Genomic DNA, 16,445 nt, shown 5'->3' with positions numbered 1-16,445 from the left:
CTTCTATTATCAGTATTATCAGATACCATGAGACAGTGGTTAAAAAGCAACATTCTACAGTGTCGTCTACTCTGGTTATTGTAAAACTATGGCACAATTATTTACCTTGGTATTAATCTCACTTCATAAAAAAAGATGGCAGCTTGAAACAGATATAACTTAGACACAGCTTTAATCAAAATCTTTCTTGAATAGTTTGCATCTTTATCTTCAAAACACCTCCTTGGCTTTCAGAATCTTTTTAAAAAATAGAGCTTTATTCCAAGACATTTCCAAAGTGCACCCACACTGCAATGGTATATATGTTAACTGATACTGGCTGGTCTTTTTTCACTATAAATGCTGCACTGAGGTACTCTTGTTCAATCTAATTTGCAGGCCCTAATTGCACTTCACCCAAGAGCAATACTTGTAGCTCTCAAAAAAACCAAGGATAGCCCAAAACAACTGAAATACACACAAATAAAAGCAAGGGCCTCTCAGGAGCCCTCCCCCATTTCAAACAATAGGCCTAAAAAAGGAATTATTTAAATTACTGTTCAGCATAAATGCATAAGAGCTGCCTTTGGCCACACTTTTGACATACTTCCCTTGGACGCACGAAAAGCATTAGGTTGGCACTGGTTACATTACTTAGGAAGATTACTGAGAGCAAGATCTGATGTGTAGTTCAGATGCACGTGCTCACAGAAACAATTCCAAAAATCCGTCCTATGCCAGAAAACGTTATAAATTAAGAAGCCATAGGAGCACTTCAACCATTCAATACTTCTCTGCTGTTTTGGAATGTGTGAGGGAGAATGCGCTAGACCCGAACTGGACATAATTGTACTCCACAATTGACATGGCTTGGTAACAGCAAATCTAGCAAAGGAAAATATATTCAGAACTTACTCCATGCATAGCTCTCACTTGCAAGAACTGGTTAGGGGTTTGTGGATTATTGAATACCAGTAGTACTGTAGGCTACATTAGCGGAGTTACTCTTGAACTTTTGACTCGAGAGCTGGAGTGAGAAGGTGGTGAAATATTTAACTAGGCTGCTCTGAGCCCAAAATGCACTAAAGTCATTTCTTAATGCTCAAAAATTGCCTTCTGGAGAGGTTTTTTTGAAAGCCACTTTTGCAGGTCCATCATCTCATTATGAAAGGACTCTAAATGCTGTTTTGAATGCATTTTACAAGTACCAGAGTAATGCTAAATTTAAGGCTATCAGAAGTGTCCCAGTTCCTGCAGCAAAGCTAAGATGGAAGTCAGCTTTGGTTTCCTATGACATCAAGTAGCTCAGTGACTTAACAGAATGAAACAGTGCCTTCTTCCTATATAACTTATGTACCCCAAATGCTTCTTGGTTATATGCATTAGTTAAGGCAATGAAGCACTAAAAACTGCCATTTGGAGGGGTCACATTTTCATCAAATTGTAAAACACTGTTGATATCCTCATCCCAACACTGTCATCTTGACAGTTTCCTTACACTACACATCTCTTTCTGTTTTTCCTTTTTAAGAAAAAAAAATTAGTTCTGCACATTTGGGGCAATGTCTCAGTCGTTCTGCTCAAATGTCAAGCATATGTTGAGTGAAAAGCTCAAAATGGATCTATTTAATTAACACCAACTAAGAATATCATTCTATTTAAGTATCTTTCTGAAGCAACCATAAAAAGAAAAGAGGTTTTAATCCAAATGAGAAAATTGCCCTTGTAAAAATAAGTTAGAAAAAGCCCACAAGCCAGCTGCAGTCGTCCTATATTGGATAAGTAAAGAGTCCTAGTGATGCTTCTCTGGGGAATTATCTTAAGCACTAGAGTGGATTTTTAGAGGACTTGCATGTTGCATAATATCCTCCTAAAAAGTAGTATGGGGACAGTTATACTATCTGTACTCAGGCCAATCCATATCCTGCTTTGAAGAGGCAGGCTTTGTCATAACCTGAGCTATGTTTACAGAGCGCCTCAGAGGTGCCAACAGCATGAAGAAGTGATGGAGAAGCTCCTCCAATGTCTCCCAAGAAAACAAACTTTTCCTCTTAACAGAAATGAAAACTAGATTGCTTTTCTCACTGTAGCGACGAGAAAGCATCAAGTATCCCATCGCGTTCCAAAGGTCATGAAGAGTTTAGTAAAAAAGACGAAGAAAAATTAAAGTGCTTTGGGGAAACAATTGCTTCTCTAGTGTTAATGTGTCTTGAGTTGAAGGTCTCAACCCACTTCAGAATAAGTGGTCCAAAGACTTCTGCAGCCTTCCACCTCTTTTGAGGTCTAACACCCAAAAGTACAAAAATAACCAGCACTAACATAACTGTTGTTTCGCTCTCCATTGTGGACTTGCTTACTCTTTTGCTTATCACTGAAAAGCTGGCATTTATTTAAGTTCAAGGACCGAAACTCCTAATTGAAATTGTCTAGAAATAAAAAGAGAGTCCTAGAAACAAAAAAAGGGAGGCGGTGGGGTTGTTTCTAATTGAAGTGGAATTTAAATTTAAAAGGTCCTCCGGAACTGAACGGGTCAAACCCTTGCCATGTATTCCAGCCTCTGTGGAAGTGGTTTCCTCCGCCTTGCTGGCTTTCTGCATCCAGCGGGTCTTCCCCTGCGTCAAACTTCCTCCGCATCTCTGAAAAGACACACACGTGGCAATGAGGTCTGTAGAACTGGACACATCATCCAACCGGGCTCTAGGATATTTCATAAACATGGTAAAGGTAAAGGGTAAAGGGACCCCTGACCATTAGGCCCAGTCGTGACCGACTCTGGGGTTGCGGCGCTCATCTTGCTTTATTGGCCGAGGGAGCCGGCGTACAGCTTCCGGGTCATGTGGCCAGCAGGACTAAGCCGCTTCTGGTAAACCAGAGCAGCACACGGAAACGCCGTTTACCTTCCCACCGGAGCGGTACTTATTTATCTACTTGCACTTTGACATGCTTTCGAACTGCTAGGTTGGCAGGAGCAGGGACCGAGCAACGGAGCTCACCCCATCGCAGGGATTCGAACCACCCACCTTCTAATCAGCAATTCCTAAGCTCTGTGGTTTAACCCACAGCGCCACCCGCGTCCCATAAACATGGTAGACCACTAGAATTTCAATGGGTGGATAGCCATGGCATGCCTTCCATCCCAGTAGGCCCTAAATGTCAGGTAATCAGTGTTTTTCACAAGTGGAGCATGATTAAGAAACCCGAGGTAGCCAGCCTGGTGCCATCCACATGCCAGCTGCCAGAATCCATCACCATTGTGCTAGCTGGGGGCCTGGACACGGCAGCATTGGCTACGCGTCCGCAATGAAGAGAACTCCTGCTTTTGAAATAGAGATGAAAAGCAAAACATGTTGGCTGCGTGGGTCTATTGTTTTGAGAATGAACAAGTCCCAAAACAAGCTGCAAGCCCACATACCTGGATCAGTGAGGACTTCTTTGGCAGCTGCAATATCAATAAACTTCTTCTCTGCTTTCTTCTTCTCTTCCTCGTCCTGGAAATTATCTGGGTGCCACTGCATTGCTAGCTTTCGGTATGCTTTGACGATTTCTTGTTTTCTCGCATTCCTGCAGAGAGGGCGGGAAAAATCAGTTCTCCAACTGTCTTCACGTCAAGGTAAGTCTTGAAACACACACACACACAGAAATGGACACCTTTGCCAGCACCTAACCCCCCTCCAATCTTTCAAAGGTATCACGGGAAGAGCAGTAAGCTCCACCCCCAACACCCCCATAGGAGACATTTCCATATTGAGTGGGAAGGTTTGAAGGGGCTAAATGCATTCAGCTAAACAAAGGATTGGATGCCTGTGCAGGATCAAGCACCTTCTGTTATTATCAGGGTAGCTGATCGTTCAGAGGTATTTGAAATGCATCCATCTGAATGCACTTCGAAGCCCCCTTCAGACCTAGGCAGTGCAAGTGCCTCTCATGCCTCTACAATTTCCCACCGCTTTGCATGTTACTTGAATACTTCAATAGGACTCAAGAATGCTAATAACCCTAGCTTGAATTCTTTTGGGATTTTTTTTTAAGAGACAGTTTCTCTGGTTATGCACAGTAGAGAAGAAACAAACGTGAGACCTGCACTAGACAAAAAGGGATACATGGGGAAAGAAGGGTAACATCCAACTGTGCTCAGTCTATATACATAGTCTATTTCAAACCAACCCAAAGTATTTCTTCAGGGCATTTTCATCAGTCAGCATCTGCAGAAAGGGCATCGCAGCCCAAAACTTTCTGATAACTCCTACAAAGTCATTACCTTTTGAACGTTACCAGTGTTCTTTGGGTTTGGGGCCACGTGGAACACTTACTTTGAATTTTGAGCAACGTTAATCTAAGTCTGCTTGTTTCCATAAACGTTAACCAGGCATCCAATAATGTGTTTGTCCCTTCATGAGGAGGCTGAAAAGCAGGAGCAAGAAAGCCAAGGAGCTTCTGGGTCACTGTAGACAGAGGGGCAGCCTGACCACATCCTTCACCCTAGAGCTGCAGGTGGGGAACCTCTAGCCTATAGACTAAACTTGGCCTGCATGGCTTCCCTCCATCCATTTTCACCTGCCCCTGATGTACCATCAGGAGGCTTAAATGGTGCTTCCAACTGCTCACTGGCAAGGGCAAGCAGACTTTGGCTTTACACCCATCATCATCTGATGACGACGACGACGATGATGATTTATTTGTATACTGACCTGTACCCATGGGTCTCAGGGTGGTCCACAACATAAAAATTACCATATTGAAAGGTTTTTGGCAGAAGGTAACTGAAACTATCAACAGAACTGTACGGAACAACCTTACATTTACAGAGCAAGATACCCTTTTGAATTATATACCCAGCACATGGAACCTCACAAAAGGACAATACAAGTGGACTCTCTGTGCCCTTACCACAGCAAAAAGACTGATACTGATGAACTGGAGAAATAAAAATGTGGCTCCCTTCTACGATTGGATTGAAGACATATACATACTTATACAACTTGCATATAAACTCAGACTTCCATGGACAAAGTCAAAGAATTCCATTCTTACAAATACTGTAATAGGTTAAGATCCGGCGAATTACTGTGGGTTAAAGCCTCAGCGCCTAGGGCTTGCCGATCGAAAGGTCGGCGGTTCGAATCCCTGCGGCGGGGTGCGCTCCCGCTGCTCGGTCCCAGCGCCTGCCAACCTAGCAGTTCGAAAGCACCTCCGGGTGCAAGTAGATAAATAGGGACCGCTTACCAGCGGGAAGGTAAACGGCGTTTCCGTGTGCGGCTCTGGCTCGCCAGAGCAGCGATGTCACGCTGGCCACGTGACCCGGAAGTGTCTCCGGACAGCGCTGGCCCCTGGCCTCTTAAGTGAGATGGGCGCACAACCCCAGAGTCTGTCAAGACTGGCCCGTACGGGCAGGGGTACCTTTACCTTTACCTTTAAAATACAGTATACAGTTTGGGGTTCCCCCCTCCCCCCTTTATTTTCCCTTCTACATGGGTGCTGTTTCTTTTATTTACGTCTCATCATGTTTAGTGCGCATATTATCATGTATTTTTTGAACTTTCAATAAAGTTGTCTGGAAAAACAAAAACAAAACATAAAATTGCTGATGGGCACTAGAGCTGAAGATTGGTGGCACGATCTGATGCCTGGCTGTGCTTTGAAGCCCTAACAGCCACCTGATGTCTTTATGATGTCATGTGACTGCCAGGTGGGCAGCCCATGAGGCTAGTTTCTGACAAAAATCTGGCCGGCACAGCCAAAAAGGTTCCCACCCCTGCAGTAGAGCGACGACAATTTAAGAAGCACCTACAGATCCACTGCAACATTTTATTTTTGCTAATGCAACCTTGTTCCCATTCTAAAGGCCAAGCTCCTCCTTTTGTTAAACCTCCTTTTGTTAAAAGTGTGCCATAAGCTGGTTACTTTTCATCTGAAGGAAAAGCAGTTGTGCAGAGTGACAACTGCTTCTTGTCAAAACCAGCTTCTTGTCAAAAGTCTCTCCCTGCTTCCAGCTGCAATTTGCTTCCTCGAGGGGTGTTGTTTGCAGCAAACTGCACAGGGGAGAAAGCATAATTCAGAGTGGGGACCCCACACAGCAGCTTTTGCTAAAAGTGAAAAGTGGTCAGCTGAGGACAGGCAGAGAGCGAAGGGCAACTCTGCACCAAAGCAGTTGGGTGAGGTGGGAGAAAGCCTTCCTGCCCAACTCTTGTTGCTATGCTCTTAAATCTGTACCCTTTTAAAGACGTGAGTTTGCACATGGGAGACTGGTATTTCTAGAAGACACTTCTGAGCAATCGCCTCCCTCACTTTCCAAGTTGTTTCAGCCCTTGGTCTTTTATATCATTCTTTTTTTTCCTTCCACGGCTATTTGCTTTTCTGTAACACTAGCTTTGTTCTTTGCTTAATACTTCACCCAGCCTTTAGCTAATCAGGCTTTTTGGTGCTGCCTGTTCAAATGAATTTGCTCTCCACTCAAAATTAACATTGCTTTAGGACGCAGTGTACCCCTTTGGAGGCCAGAGCTTATCTAATCACGGTTCTCTCCAGTACGTGCGTGTTGTTGGTTCTTTTGGATTATATTTTGTATTGATATTTTAGTTTTGTTATGGCTTCTGGCCAAACAAATAAAAAACTGTACTTTCCTTAGGAGGTTGAAGAAGTCTCTAATGTATTGTTGCGGGCGGGGGAGAGAAAGAAAGTTTTATTTGGAATAAAGAAATAACCATTCATTTTGGTCTGCATAAAAGATTGTCTAGCAACAGGGGAAAGTACACAGTTTTAGGATTAAACATTCAGGAGGACTTCCTCATGGGCTGTGACAGTGGAACAGACTCACACAGAATATGGATGAACTGGATGAACACAGGAATAATAAAAGGAAGTTTCTTGTACCTCACCAATCTTACTGCGTTGCCCCAGCCGCCCTGGGTGGCTTCCAACATATTATACAGAAACACAGCAACACAACAGAACATCACACATTAAAAGCATCCTGACACAGGGCTGCCTTCAGATGTCTACAAAAGATCATACAACAGGGCAGGCATCACTACTGAGAAGGCCATCTGCCTGGTTCCCTGTAACTCACTCTCACAGTGAGGGAACCACCAAACGACCATCGGAGCTGGACCTCGGTGTCCGGGCTGAATGATGGGGATGGAGACGCTCCTTCAGATATACAGAGCCAAAGCTGTTTAGGGCTTTAAAGCTCAGCACCAGCACTTTGAACTGTGCTTGGGAATGTACTGGGAGCTGGGTGAAGATCCTTTAGGGCCAGTGTTCTATGGTCCCAGGAAGCTGCTTTAGACTCACGTCAGACTACAGGTCCATCTAGTTTATTGCTGTCAACGCAGCTGCTCTCCAGGGTTTCAGAGAGGATGTCTCCCCCAGTTGTATCTGGAGATGCTGGAGAATGGATCTGGGATGCTCTGCCATGGAGCTACAGCCCTTTCGCCCCCATCAGGGATGCTGTAGTAGTGGATTTCTTGTATCGGCAGGGGGCTGGATTACAGGAGCATTGAGGCACCATCTAAATCTACAGAACGAGCTAAGTGACAAGAGGTCCATGCTTGAGACTGAGAAGATGGCAAGTAAATGAAGCCAGTGACTGTATTTCCCACTCGCCTATGAAGGGACTCTTAAGTGTGGCTCTGAACATATATAAGGGAGTGCACAAGACAGACTGGAAGGGGCAGCGCATGGGACTGATGTTTCTTTCTGAAGTGCCACCTGGAAATGTCTGTTCTACCCACATAGGGAGGTGAGCCCTGCATGGGACATCCACTCCTGGTGAAATGGTACAGTTTGGAATTCGGCCATTTTCAAGAAACACGAAGAAAGGGAAATGGGAATTACTTGTTCTTCTCATCTCCAATGTATTGCATAATGCCTGAAACCACTCAAAGATAAACCACAATCCTTGGTCCACAGTCACTTTTGGAATGTTGCAATGGTGCTTTTCCTGCTGCCTCCTTTCAAGAACTGTGCTCCATTATATTGCCTAACTGGTTTATAATGAGAGAGATATAGAGAACGATGGGTGGTACTCAACCAAATTCTTGCACTAGCACAAGGATTAGTGCTTCTGCAACGGGATCCCTCTTCTCCTCCTCCTCTTGTGCATTGCCATCCCTGAATCTGCTCCAGAGGGCTGGAGAAAACCCCACAATAGATTTGGGCAGCAAACAATGAGAGGAGAGGCAGAGAATGCTCCATTGTGCAAGGATAAATCCTTTCACTGTGCAAATGCTTGCATTAGTGCTATGTTGAATACAACCCAATGGCTCCATCCTCAAAGGGTGTCCTGCTCCCTTCAGGAACTATAATTCTACAAATGCCACATGTAATATGCCAACAGACTCAAATCCATGCATAGCAAGGATGTTCACAAGACAGCTTTGAGCACCTGAAAGACTTGTAAAAGGGGTGTGGGATGTTATAAGGACCTGGAAAAAAGGCAAGATACAATGGGCAAGAAGTAATATGTATAAACTTATAGACTATCAAGTACTCACCTTTTTACTCCTAAAATTTTGTAGTAATCTCTCTTCTGAGATTGCTTGAGTAGCCGCTGGGCTTTCTCTAAGCCTTCCAAAATCTGCTGGTCACTGTCACTGTGCTCCTTAGCAGTTTCATAGTCTTGAATAGCTACACATAATAAACAAGGACACGCATGCACTTAATGATCTTGCAACAATTAATCTTCAGCAGAGAGGGCTCAATTTCACATTTTAACTTATTCACTGGTTTTGTTCGGAAAATCGAGTCTCAGCTAAGTAAGCCAAAATAACACTCTTCACTTTGCACAAGCAGCAAAAAAGCTAGATAATTCTGTTTTCCCTCCTCAGGTGGGCAGCTTTGCGGGCAAGCCCTGGGCCTCCCCTGTGAACCAGCCTATTGCAGGCTGAATCATCATCCGGCCGCCGAATTGGTCAATCAGGGCAGGAATTTAGGGGGCGTTCACTTGGGCACAATGCCAACTGACCAGTAGCGGTGCTTGGCACTGCACTCAGGGCAAGGATAAAGGCCCAGCCTACAGGGCCTTTTGCCCTCTTTCTTTCTCACTCACTGCACTGGTTCTCCCATCCACCCCCCCCCCTCAGATTTTTTGCGGATGGTACAACCTTGCTATGGACAATGTCAGTTGCCAGATTTAGGGGCCGGGCAAGAATTTTTCCCATCTGGCAAACTGGCTCCGCCATGTGGGTTTTCGCCTACCTCATAGCAATTGTCGCAACTCTGTAAGGCGTACAGGCATTGAGTAAGCCTAGTCTTGGTTGGAGGGGAGGTTGTAGCCTCTGCCTGCCCTTCCATGGGTAAGGGTATCCTGTTAAAAGGATCCGGGAGAAGTGGATCTTGTCTGATGCTCAGACAGGGCCTAGGGCCATACCATTCCTCCAATGGGGACCACTAGGCGGACACCCCAATTTGATGGGCGTACCCCCCCTGCCCCTGCTGACATATGCAGTTGCTTATCTCAATGCCTATGGCCAAACCTTCACATCTGTAACCAATAAAGTTGTGGCCTTATTTGATCCCAAAACCAATATGCCGCATGTTGTCTAGCTATTTGCACCTTAGGAAAAGGAGTGGTCATGGCTCCTCATTATATTTGTGCTAGGATACCAGCTTTCAACCACAGCTTCAAATTTTTGTTGTTTGGAAGCCATTAACCATCGTTTCTCAGTTTGGATGCAATGAGTAGCTCTGGATAATTGCAGGTTCCTAGCGGGTGGTGCTGTGGGTTAAACCACAGAGCCTAGGACTTGCCGATCAGAAGGTTGGCGGTTTGAATCCCCGCGACGGGGTGAGCTCCCGTTGCTTGGTCCCTGCTCCTGCCAACCTAGAAGTTCGAAAGCACACCAGTGCAAGTAGATAAATAGGTACCGCTCCGGCGGGAAGGTAAACAGTGTTTCCGTGTGCTGCTCTGGTTCGCCAGAAGCGGCTTAGTCATGCTGGCCACATGACCCGGAAGCTGCACTCCCTCGGCCAATAAAGCGAGATGAGCGACGCAACCCCAGAGTCGGCCACAACTGGACCTAATGGTCAGGGGTCCCTTTACCTTTAGGTTGTTCATTTGTGTGAAAGGCGTGGCAAAGTGGCTGCATACAGGTGTCTAAACCTCATGCCTACCTCAGATTATTACACTGAGATTTGATAATCTGGTTGGTATTGTTCTATAAAAGCTGAAAATGCAGTATTAGCAATGCCAATTGCACAGAAATATGATCTTTTCCTCACTTAGCTCTCTGTTCCACCTGCTCTGCATTAATTACTTTGCCCTTCTCTTCCAATATCTCCCATTCATTCTCTTATAAAAACCCCTCAGTCCTTCCTATCAATGGTTCTTCAGAAATCCAAGCGTTGAAACACGATGGGGAAGTTAAAACCATATTAGAAACCAGCACCACTTTGAGTCAATCACTGGAGCAATCCACACACAAAACCATTGTGCGGACACTACAGAAGGTGTGTTTTTGTAAAAATATGAATGTCATTCACTACTAAATGGAATGCTTCAGCTTTCGTTTTAGTGTCCTTCACAGTTTGGCATTTCCTAAATAATGAGCCTTTTCCTTTTCAGTGTCTCCTTTTTTAATCTCAGAAAGTCTCATTGTGGATCTCAAGACTTCTAGTTTTTCTAAGTAAGACAAAGCATTTGCATCAGATTATCTTCCAGCAGCTGTTCTCTCTCAGTAGGCATTACATTTATCTTTCTGCTGTTTCTGGGTAAGCCGGCAGGAGACGGTGACCAATTTATATCACTTAAGACATTCAGTGCCTGCACGCAATTCCCTTTCGAAGAAGAACAAAAGGGGAAAAAGTAGTTCTGATGCCCCAGAGATTTAAAACATCCATCCACCAACAAAGCGCAAATCTGATTACTCTTTTTCATTCTCACTAAGCCAGCCTACTGCGATTTGCCACTAGAGTTCTCTGCCTGCCACTGTCATTTCTTAACACTTTGGCCGTTCACTTAGAAAAGCAGCAGGAAACTGCTATTCAGGCCCATCGTAAACACTCTACGGCAACGTCAGAGTTGGAAAGTGAAGCTCCTGAGATTTCCTCCCCCATCTTGCAGCTTTATTGCTCTGGTAATGTTAAATGCCGGACAACCTCATCCATCCCTTTAAAGCACATATTATAAAATCTCACAATGAATGAAAGAATGCCTGCTGAAAGTTTGCCTTTTTCGTTCATTGCCACAGGCAACTACAACACACCATGGCTAATGGAGTGAAGATACTTGAATGCAGGTTACATACTGGCAAAGGGAAAGCCGGTGTCATGTAACAGATAAAAGTGATGGATTGGGTTCAAATCTTTGTTCTGTAATGAAATCCATCAAATTATCTTGGGAAGGTTGCTATCTCTTACCCTGAATCCACCTCAGAGAAACATTGTCAGGATAAAAAGGGGGAAAGCATGAAGTGCCGACAAACCCACTTAAGCAAAATAAAGTGACTGATTTAGGGTTCGTATCATCATCATATTCTTCTTCTTCATCATCATCATCAACTTTATTGGACTAGCCAAAGGCCATGGCATCAGTCACAAAGGGAACAAAAATAAAAGCAATAGTAACCATAAAAACCATAAAAACATCAGGCACTGCAAATACAATAAACCACAGTCACGTTTCCTAGAACTTATTTGTTGCATATGATAGAATATCAGGGGGTTCTCAGGTAGAATGTGCCAGCTTAAATGTCCGAATCACCTTTGCAATTGACAGCTCCCCTGCTAGAACCTCCAAACAAACTCAAGGGTTTATATTGTACCAGTTGGGCAGAGAATGGCTCTCTTAGTAGTTGCGTGTAAGGAAAGATACAACCCAGGGTTAGAATAAGAAACCTTACAGCCCCTACCATGATCTTGATGATAAAATTCTCAAGTCTCCATTGGTGAAGCTTACCTGATGAAGACATAATGCTACTGTCTACAATGTGCAGATTTAGCACTTTGCCAATGTTCTCAAGTATTCCTAAACAGATAGGACGGCAAGGGCACCCAAACATACTTTAAAACAAGGCTTCCTAGAGTTTTATTTTCTCCCTTCCCCCTCAATGCTGTATTGGACATACATACCAATCAGCAACTTGAAAAATGGTGGAGTTGACCTCTCATCCCCTGCCTCAAATGGGCTACCTTTTTCTTTTTTAACAATTTATATATACAATGACACTGTGTGTGCTTTTTTTAAGCAGGAAAAACTAGCTGCAAAGCCACACTGGGGGCAGAAAGGAGGAGGCAGGCTTGGCAACAAGGCTTGCTACCTTGCATACTTTATCAGACAAAGATAACTTCATGAACAGCAGCAGTAGCAGTGCAAACCCCAGAGAATCCACACTGTTCAGAGTTGGCTTCTGCTGCAAAGTTTAGAGAGGAATAGTTACGCCTGCAAATAATGCACTGAGCACACTACCACAGCGACTTGACTGTTCAGAATTAAGAATGTGAATAAATGCACACCAGTCATTCTTAATCCGTTTTCCAACAGGACTGATTTTGCATGGTGGCAAAGGGAACAGCTAGACTGCCCCATGCTGCCGATTTCTGTATAAAAACCACCCGCTGTCCTTGAATTTTTACCTTCCTCATATTGCTCTTCCAGCAAATACGCTTCGGCCCTGTCTTTGAGAGCATTTATGTTATCTGGTTCCAGCTGCAAAACTTCTGTGCAGAGCTTGATGGCGTCGGCCGACTGCTGGTTCTGAAAAGGGAAGAGGGACCAACCGGGTCAGTGCTTGCATTCATTTCCGACAACAGCAACAAAAAAGATGAAACTAAACATTTACCTTCGAGAAGCAGTGGCAGATTCTCTCTTTGGCTCGAGTGGTGTAAACGGGAACTTCAGATTCAGTTTTCATCACAGTCTCATATTTATCAATGGCATCTTGGTACCTATTTACAGCAGACGGCAAACAGTGGTTAGTTTAAACGGGGGGCTGGGGGCTTTCAGCCATGGTGGAGTAAAAGGCAGGAAGGAGTGCCCAGGCTCATTTGCGTAGCACTAAACTGGCACAGCACTGCAAGCGAACCAGGCCTTGGCCTCCCCCGAGGTTTGGCATTCATTTACCTTTGCTACGAGTGGGTTACCGTGGCATTTGGAGCACATTCTGTGCGCAGCACATTTCCTGTCTTCCAAAGCTTTGGTTTGATCTTGTTTCCCCCAAGAGCTAACAATCTGACGAAGATTTATTTATGGGCAGCTGCAGCATTTTAATTGCAAATATGCTGTGATCTCCACATTTAAACGCTGAGACATTAAAATGCCGTTTTAAATAAGAGATGGCATTTAGCGCTAAAACTAACAGCCCTGACACTTTAATTTACTGGGGAGATGAATAACTACGTAAAGCTTTCCACAGAGGCCATGTGGTAAACCTCTCTAATTACTCACAAAGCCAATCGATTCCCCATTTTTTTTGTATTTATCAGCAACTGGAGTGATAATGAAGCTTTTGCTTTTCCCCCCTTTGTCATTTCTGCAGCACTGCGAGTTGCAGGCTTACCCACTTCTTGGCACCAGAAGCCGTGTGTGTGTGTGTGTGTGTGTGTTTATGTGGCCACAAAAAACCCACCACACATTCTCCAATCAATATCTGTGAAATGTTTAGTGCTGGCCCTCTTATGAGCCCCCTGAAAGGCTGCATAATGACCATCAAACATGCAGAGAGCAGCCATTGTTCAGGGATGCGGTGGGGATCCCAGCAATGAGCCTAATCACAACCAGATCAGTATGATGGGGGAGCCAACAGCTAGAACAGAAACAAATTCAGACAAAGATAACATGGTAGGAAAGGTAGAAACTGGAGCAACAAACCAATGGAAGATGGGCCTGGTGAATGTTTTGGGGACACCAGTCGCTGTAGTCTTACTGAACATACCACGAAGCAGAGCAAGGCAGGCACCTCAGGCAGCAAATTTGGGGTGCCATTAAAGGGTAGCGCTTAATTATTTAATGTATTTTTTTCTGCCAGGGAAGGGAAAGAGGGCTTGAGAGATTTTCCACCTCAGGTGCCAATCTAGGTGAGGTTAGTAATCTGAATGGGAGACCGTTGTGAGTCTAATATACATATAACAAAATGGAAAAAAAGAAACCAGAAATTAGAAGGCAGCACAGAAAAAATTCCCAATAAATAAAGCTCATGCCGTTCGCATTTGTTGTCTAACAAAACTCAATGGCATGGGTGCATTTTATTTGGGATTTGGCCTAGTAAGGTTCCCACCCAGATAGAATAGCAAAAATCTCCTATTACCAACCATGATAAGAATCACAGGCCTGAGTTTCTGTCTTCACTCTGATAGTTTCCCAGAGTAAGCCCATTGCTTGTGTGTGATCCAAGAAGTGGCATCCGGCCTCATAGAGCACCTAACAATTAGTACCTTACCTGCCTTCTTGGATGAGTTCTTCTGCCGACAAAATCTGCTTATTGAGTTTCTTCACTTTCTTGTAGTGGGAAAAGCACTCCTTATGGTCTTGGTCAAGTTTCAGGCATTCACGCACTTCACTTTTTACAGGGGGGAAAAAGAGAAAGGAGGCGGCGAATCAGTTTTATTCTGCGGACAGCATGCTAGATTTTAAAGACCTGGATTCAAATCTTGCTCCTAAACTCATTTTGTGTGTGCCCCTTCACAGGTCACACTTACTCAGATTCATTTCCTCTCCTGAAAAATTGGGATATTAAGGGTTTTCTCAAAGGCCTGTGGTATATATGTAAAAAGAGGGGTGGGACACAATCTGTTTCCTCCCACTGGGGATACTAGAGGGTTCTTTTCAAGCTAAAAGCTACTCTGGAGATAACTAATTTAGTCAGTCAGGCAACCCCTGGAATTTACATTCTGGGAAGAACTCATTTTAATCATTTTCTCTCCCTGCTTTATTTGCACTGGATTGCCATCACACAGTTTTCTGAGGTTCTAAAAGTGGGCAGGGATACGAGGGACCGTTTCTGAGGTTCCAAAAAGCCCTTGTGGGTAAAGTGTTTAATTTAGCTTTCTGGCGTGAGATGTGATGCCTCTGAGAGATCTCCAAAGAGAGAGTGATATTTTGGTTTTAGAAGGCAACTTCCCTAAAAGCAGAGGCTCAGGCACCAGCTGAGGACTAGGAATTGCAGATGGGCATCATAAGGAACAGGTGGGATTCTGAACCCTGTGCTTTCCTCCATGTTAAATGTGGTGGATTGAGGAAGCACTTTTGGAAGAGGGGCGGACAAGGGTGCTTCACTCTTCGTCCTCCGACTTTCTCCCTCGAGATGTGAAGGCCAAAGGGGAAAAGCTGCAAGAAAACTCTTCCTGCCACACTCCACCCAATTTTTTCCAAGCATTTTGAACCTTTCTTTCTCTATAAATGTTTCCCTGAGCTATTTCTCCCCAACATATGTCTCCCAAGCTCCTACGATACCTTGGCAAGCAGAGATTTTGTTTCTGCCAAGGCAAAGCATATTTCAGATAGAGCTGGGTTAACCAGATTTCCACCTTTACAAGCAGCGAATTTCAAAATAGCTTTTGCTTATTTAAAGGCTTGCAATTTAATATTGGATAGCTGTGTATTCCAAGATGCCGTTTCTGAATAAATCAATGCCAGATATTTAAATGTATTAATTTGGTTTATGATGTGTTCACCCAGGTGCCAAACATGCTTTTTAGGGTGCTTCCCAAATACGTCTTATCGGGAAAATAGGATTTCAGAAAGAGAGGTCAAAACTGGAAACAGAATTGTTAGAACCCAATACTAAGAACTTCTCAAGAATGTATAATTTGCTGTTGAAATGGAACACACAGGATGAAACGGTGAAATCAGCTATGATTAAATGGGCACAAGACATCGGTCATGATATTATGTTTGCTGACTGGGAACAGTTATGGACTACCGGTATTAAATTTACTGCATGTAATGCTTTAAAAGAAAACATAATGAAAATGATCTATAGGTGGTACATGACCCCAGTCAAGCTTGCAAAAATCTATCATTTGCCCAATAATAAATGTTGGAAATGTAATGAGACTGAAGGTACTTTTTATCACCTTTGGTGGACCTGCCCGAAGATTAAAGCTTTTTGGGAAATGATCTATAATGAAATTAAGAAAGTCCTTACGTGGACCTTTCCTAAGAAACCAGAGGCTTTTCTCTTGGGCATGGTTGGCCAATTGGTGTTAAAGAAGGACAGGATTTTCTTTATGTATGCTACTACAGCAGCAAGAATTCTACTGGCAAAGTATTGGAAGATGCAAGAACTACCTACTCTGGAAGAATGGCAAACAAAGGTGATGGACTTTATGGGACTGGCTGAGATGACGGGCAGAATCCGTGACCAGGGGAAGGAGACAGTGGAAGAGGACTGGAAGAAATTTAAAATATACCTTAAAAACTGTTGTAAAATTGAGGAATGTTAAGATGTCAAGGGGTAAGAAACAGAGAATTACAGCTGTAACTAAAAAAGTAAAGGAAATTTAATGAAAGGGAATTAAGATAAATTGACCAA

General features: G+C 43.9%; 1 protein-coding gene across 2 annotated transcripts in view; it reads right to left on the bottom strand.

Moving 5' to 3' along the window:
* Positions 1-155: 155 nt before the first annotated feature.
* The window catches only part of DNAJC3 (DnaJ heat shock protein family (Hsp40) member C3), a 49,226-nt gene continuing 32,936 nt past the window's right edge, over positions 156-16,445 (bottom strand). For both annotated transcript variants that reach the window (XM_079972821.1, XM_079972820.1), the window contains 6 exons: positions 14,352-14,471; positions 12,756-12,861; positions 12,550-12,670; positions 8,472-8,604; positions 3,392-3,540; positions 156-2,615 (listed from right to left, as the gene is read on the bottom strand). In XM_079972821.1, coding sequence (XP_079828947.1) covers positions 2,461-2,615; positions 3,392-3,540; positions 8,472-8,604; positions 12,550-12,670; positions 12,756-12,861; positions 14,352-14,471 — 784 coding nt within the window. In that variant the 3' untranslated portion in view covers positions 156-2,460. The remainder of the gene's footprint in view (positions 2,616-3,391; positions 3,541-8,471; positions 8,605-12,549; positions 12,671-12,755; positions 12,862-14,351; positions 14,472-16,445) is intronic.

The sequence above is a fragment of the Podarcis cretensis genome, assembly GCF_951804945.1.
Source record: "Podarcis cretensis genome assembly, chromosome: 4".
Classification (NCBI taxonomy): domain Eukaryota; kingdom Metazoa; phylum Chordata; class Lepidosauria; order Squamata; family Lacertidae; genus Podarcis; species Podarcis cretensis.
The sequence above is the reverse complement of the archived record's forward strand: the minus strand, read 5'-3'. Positions and strand labels throughout refer to the sequence as shown.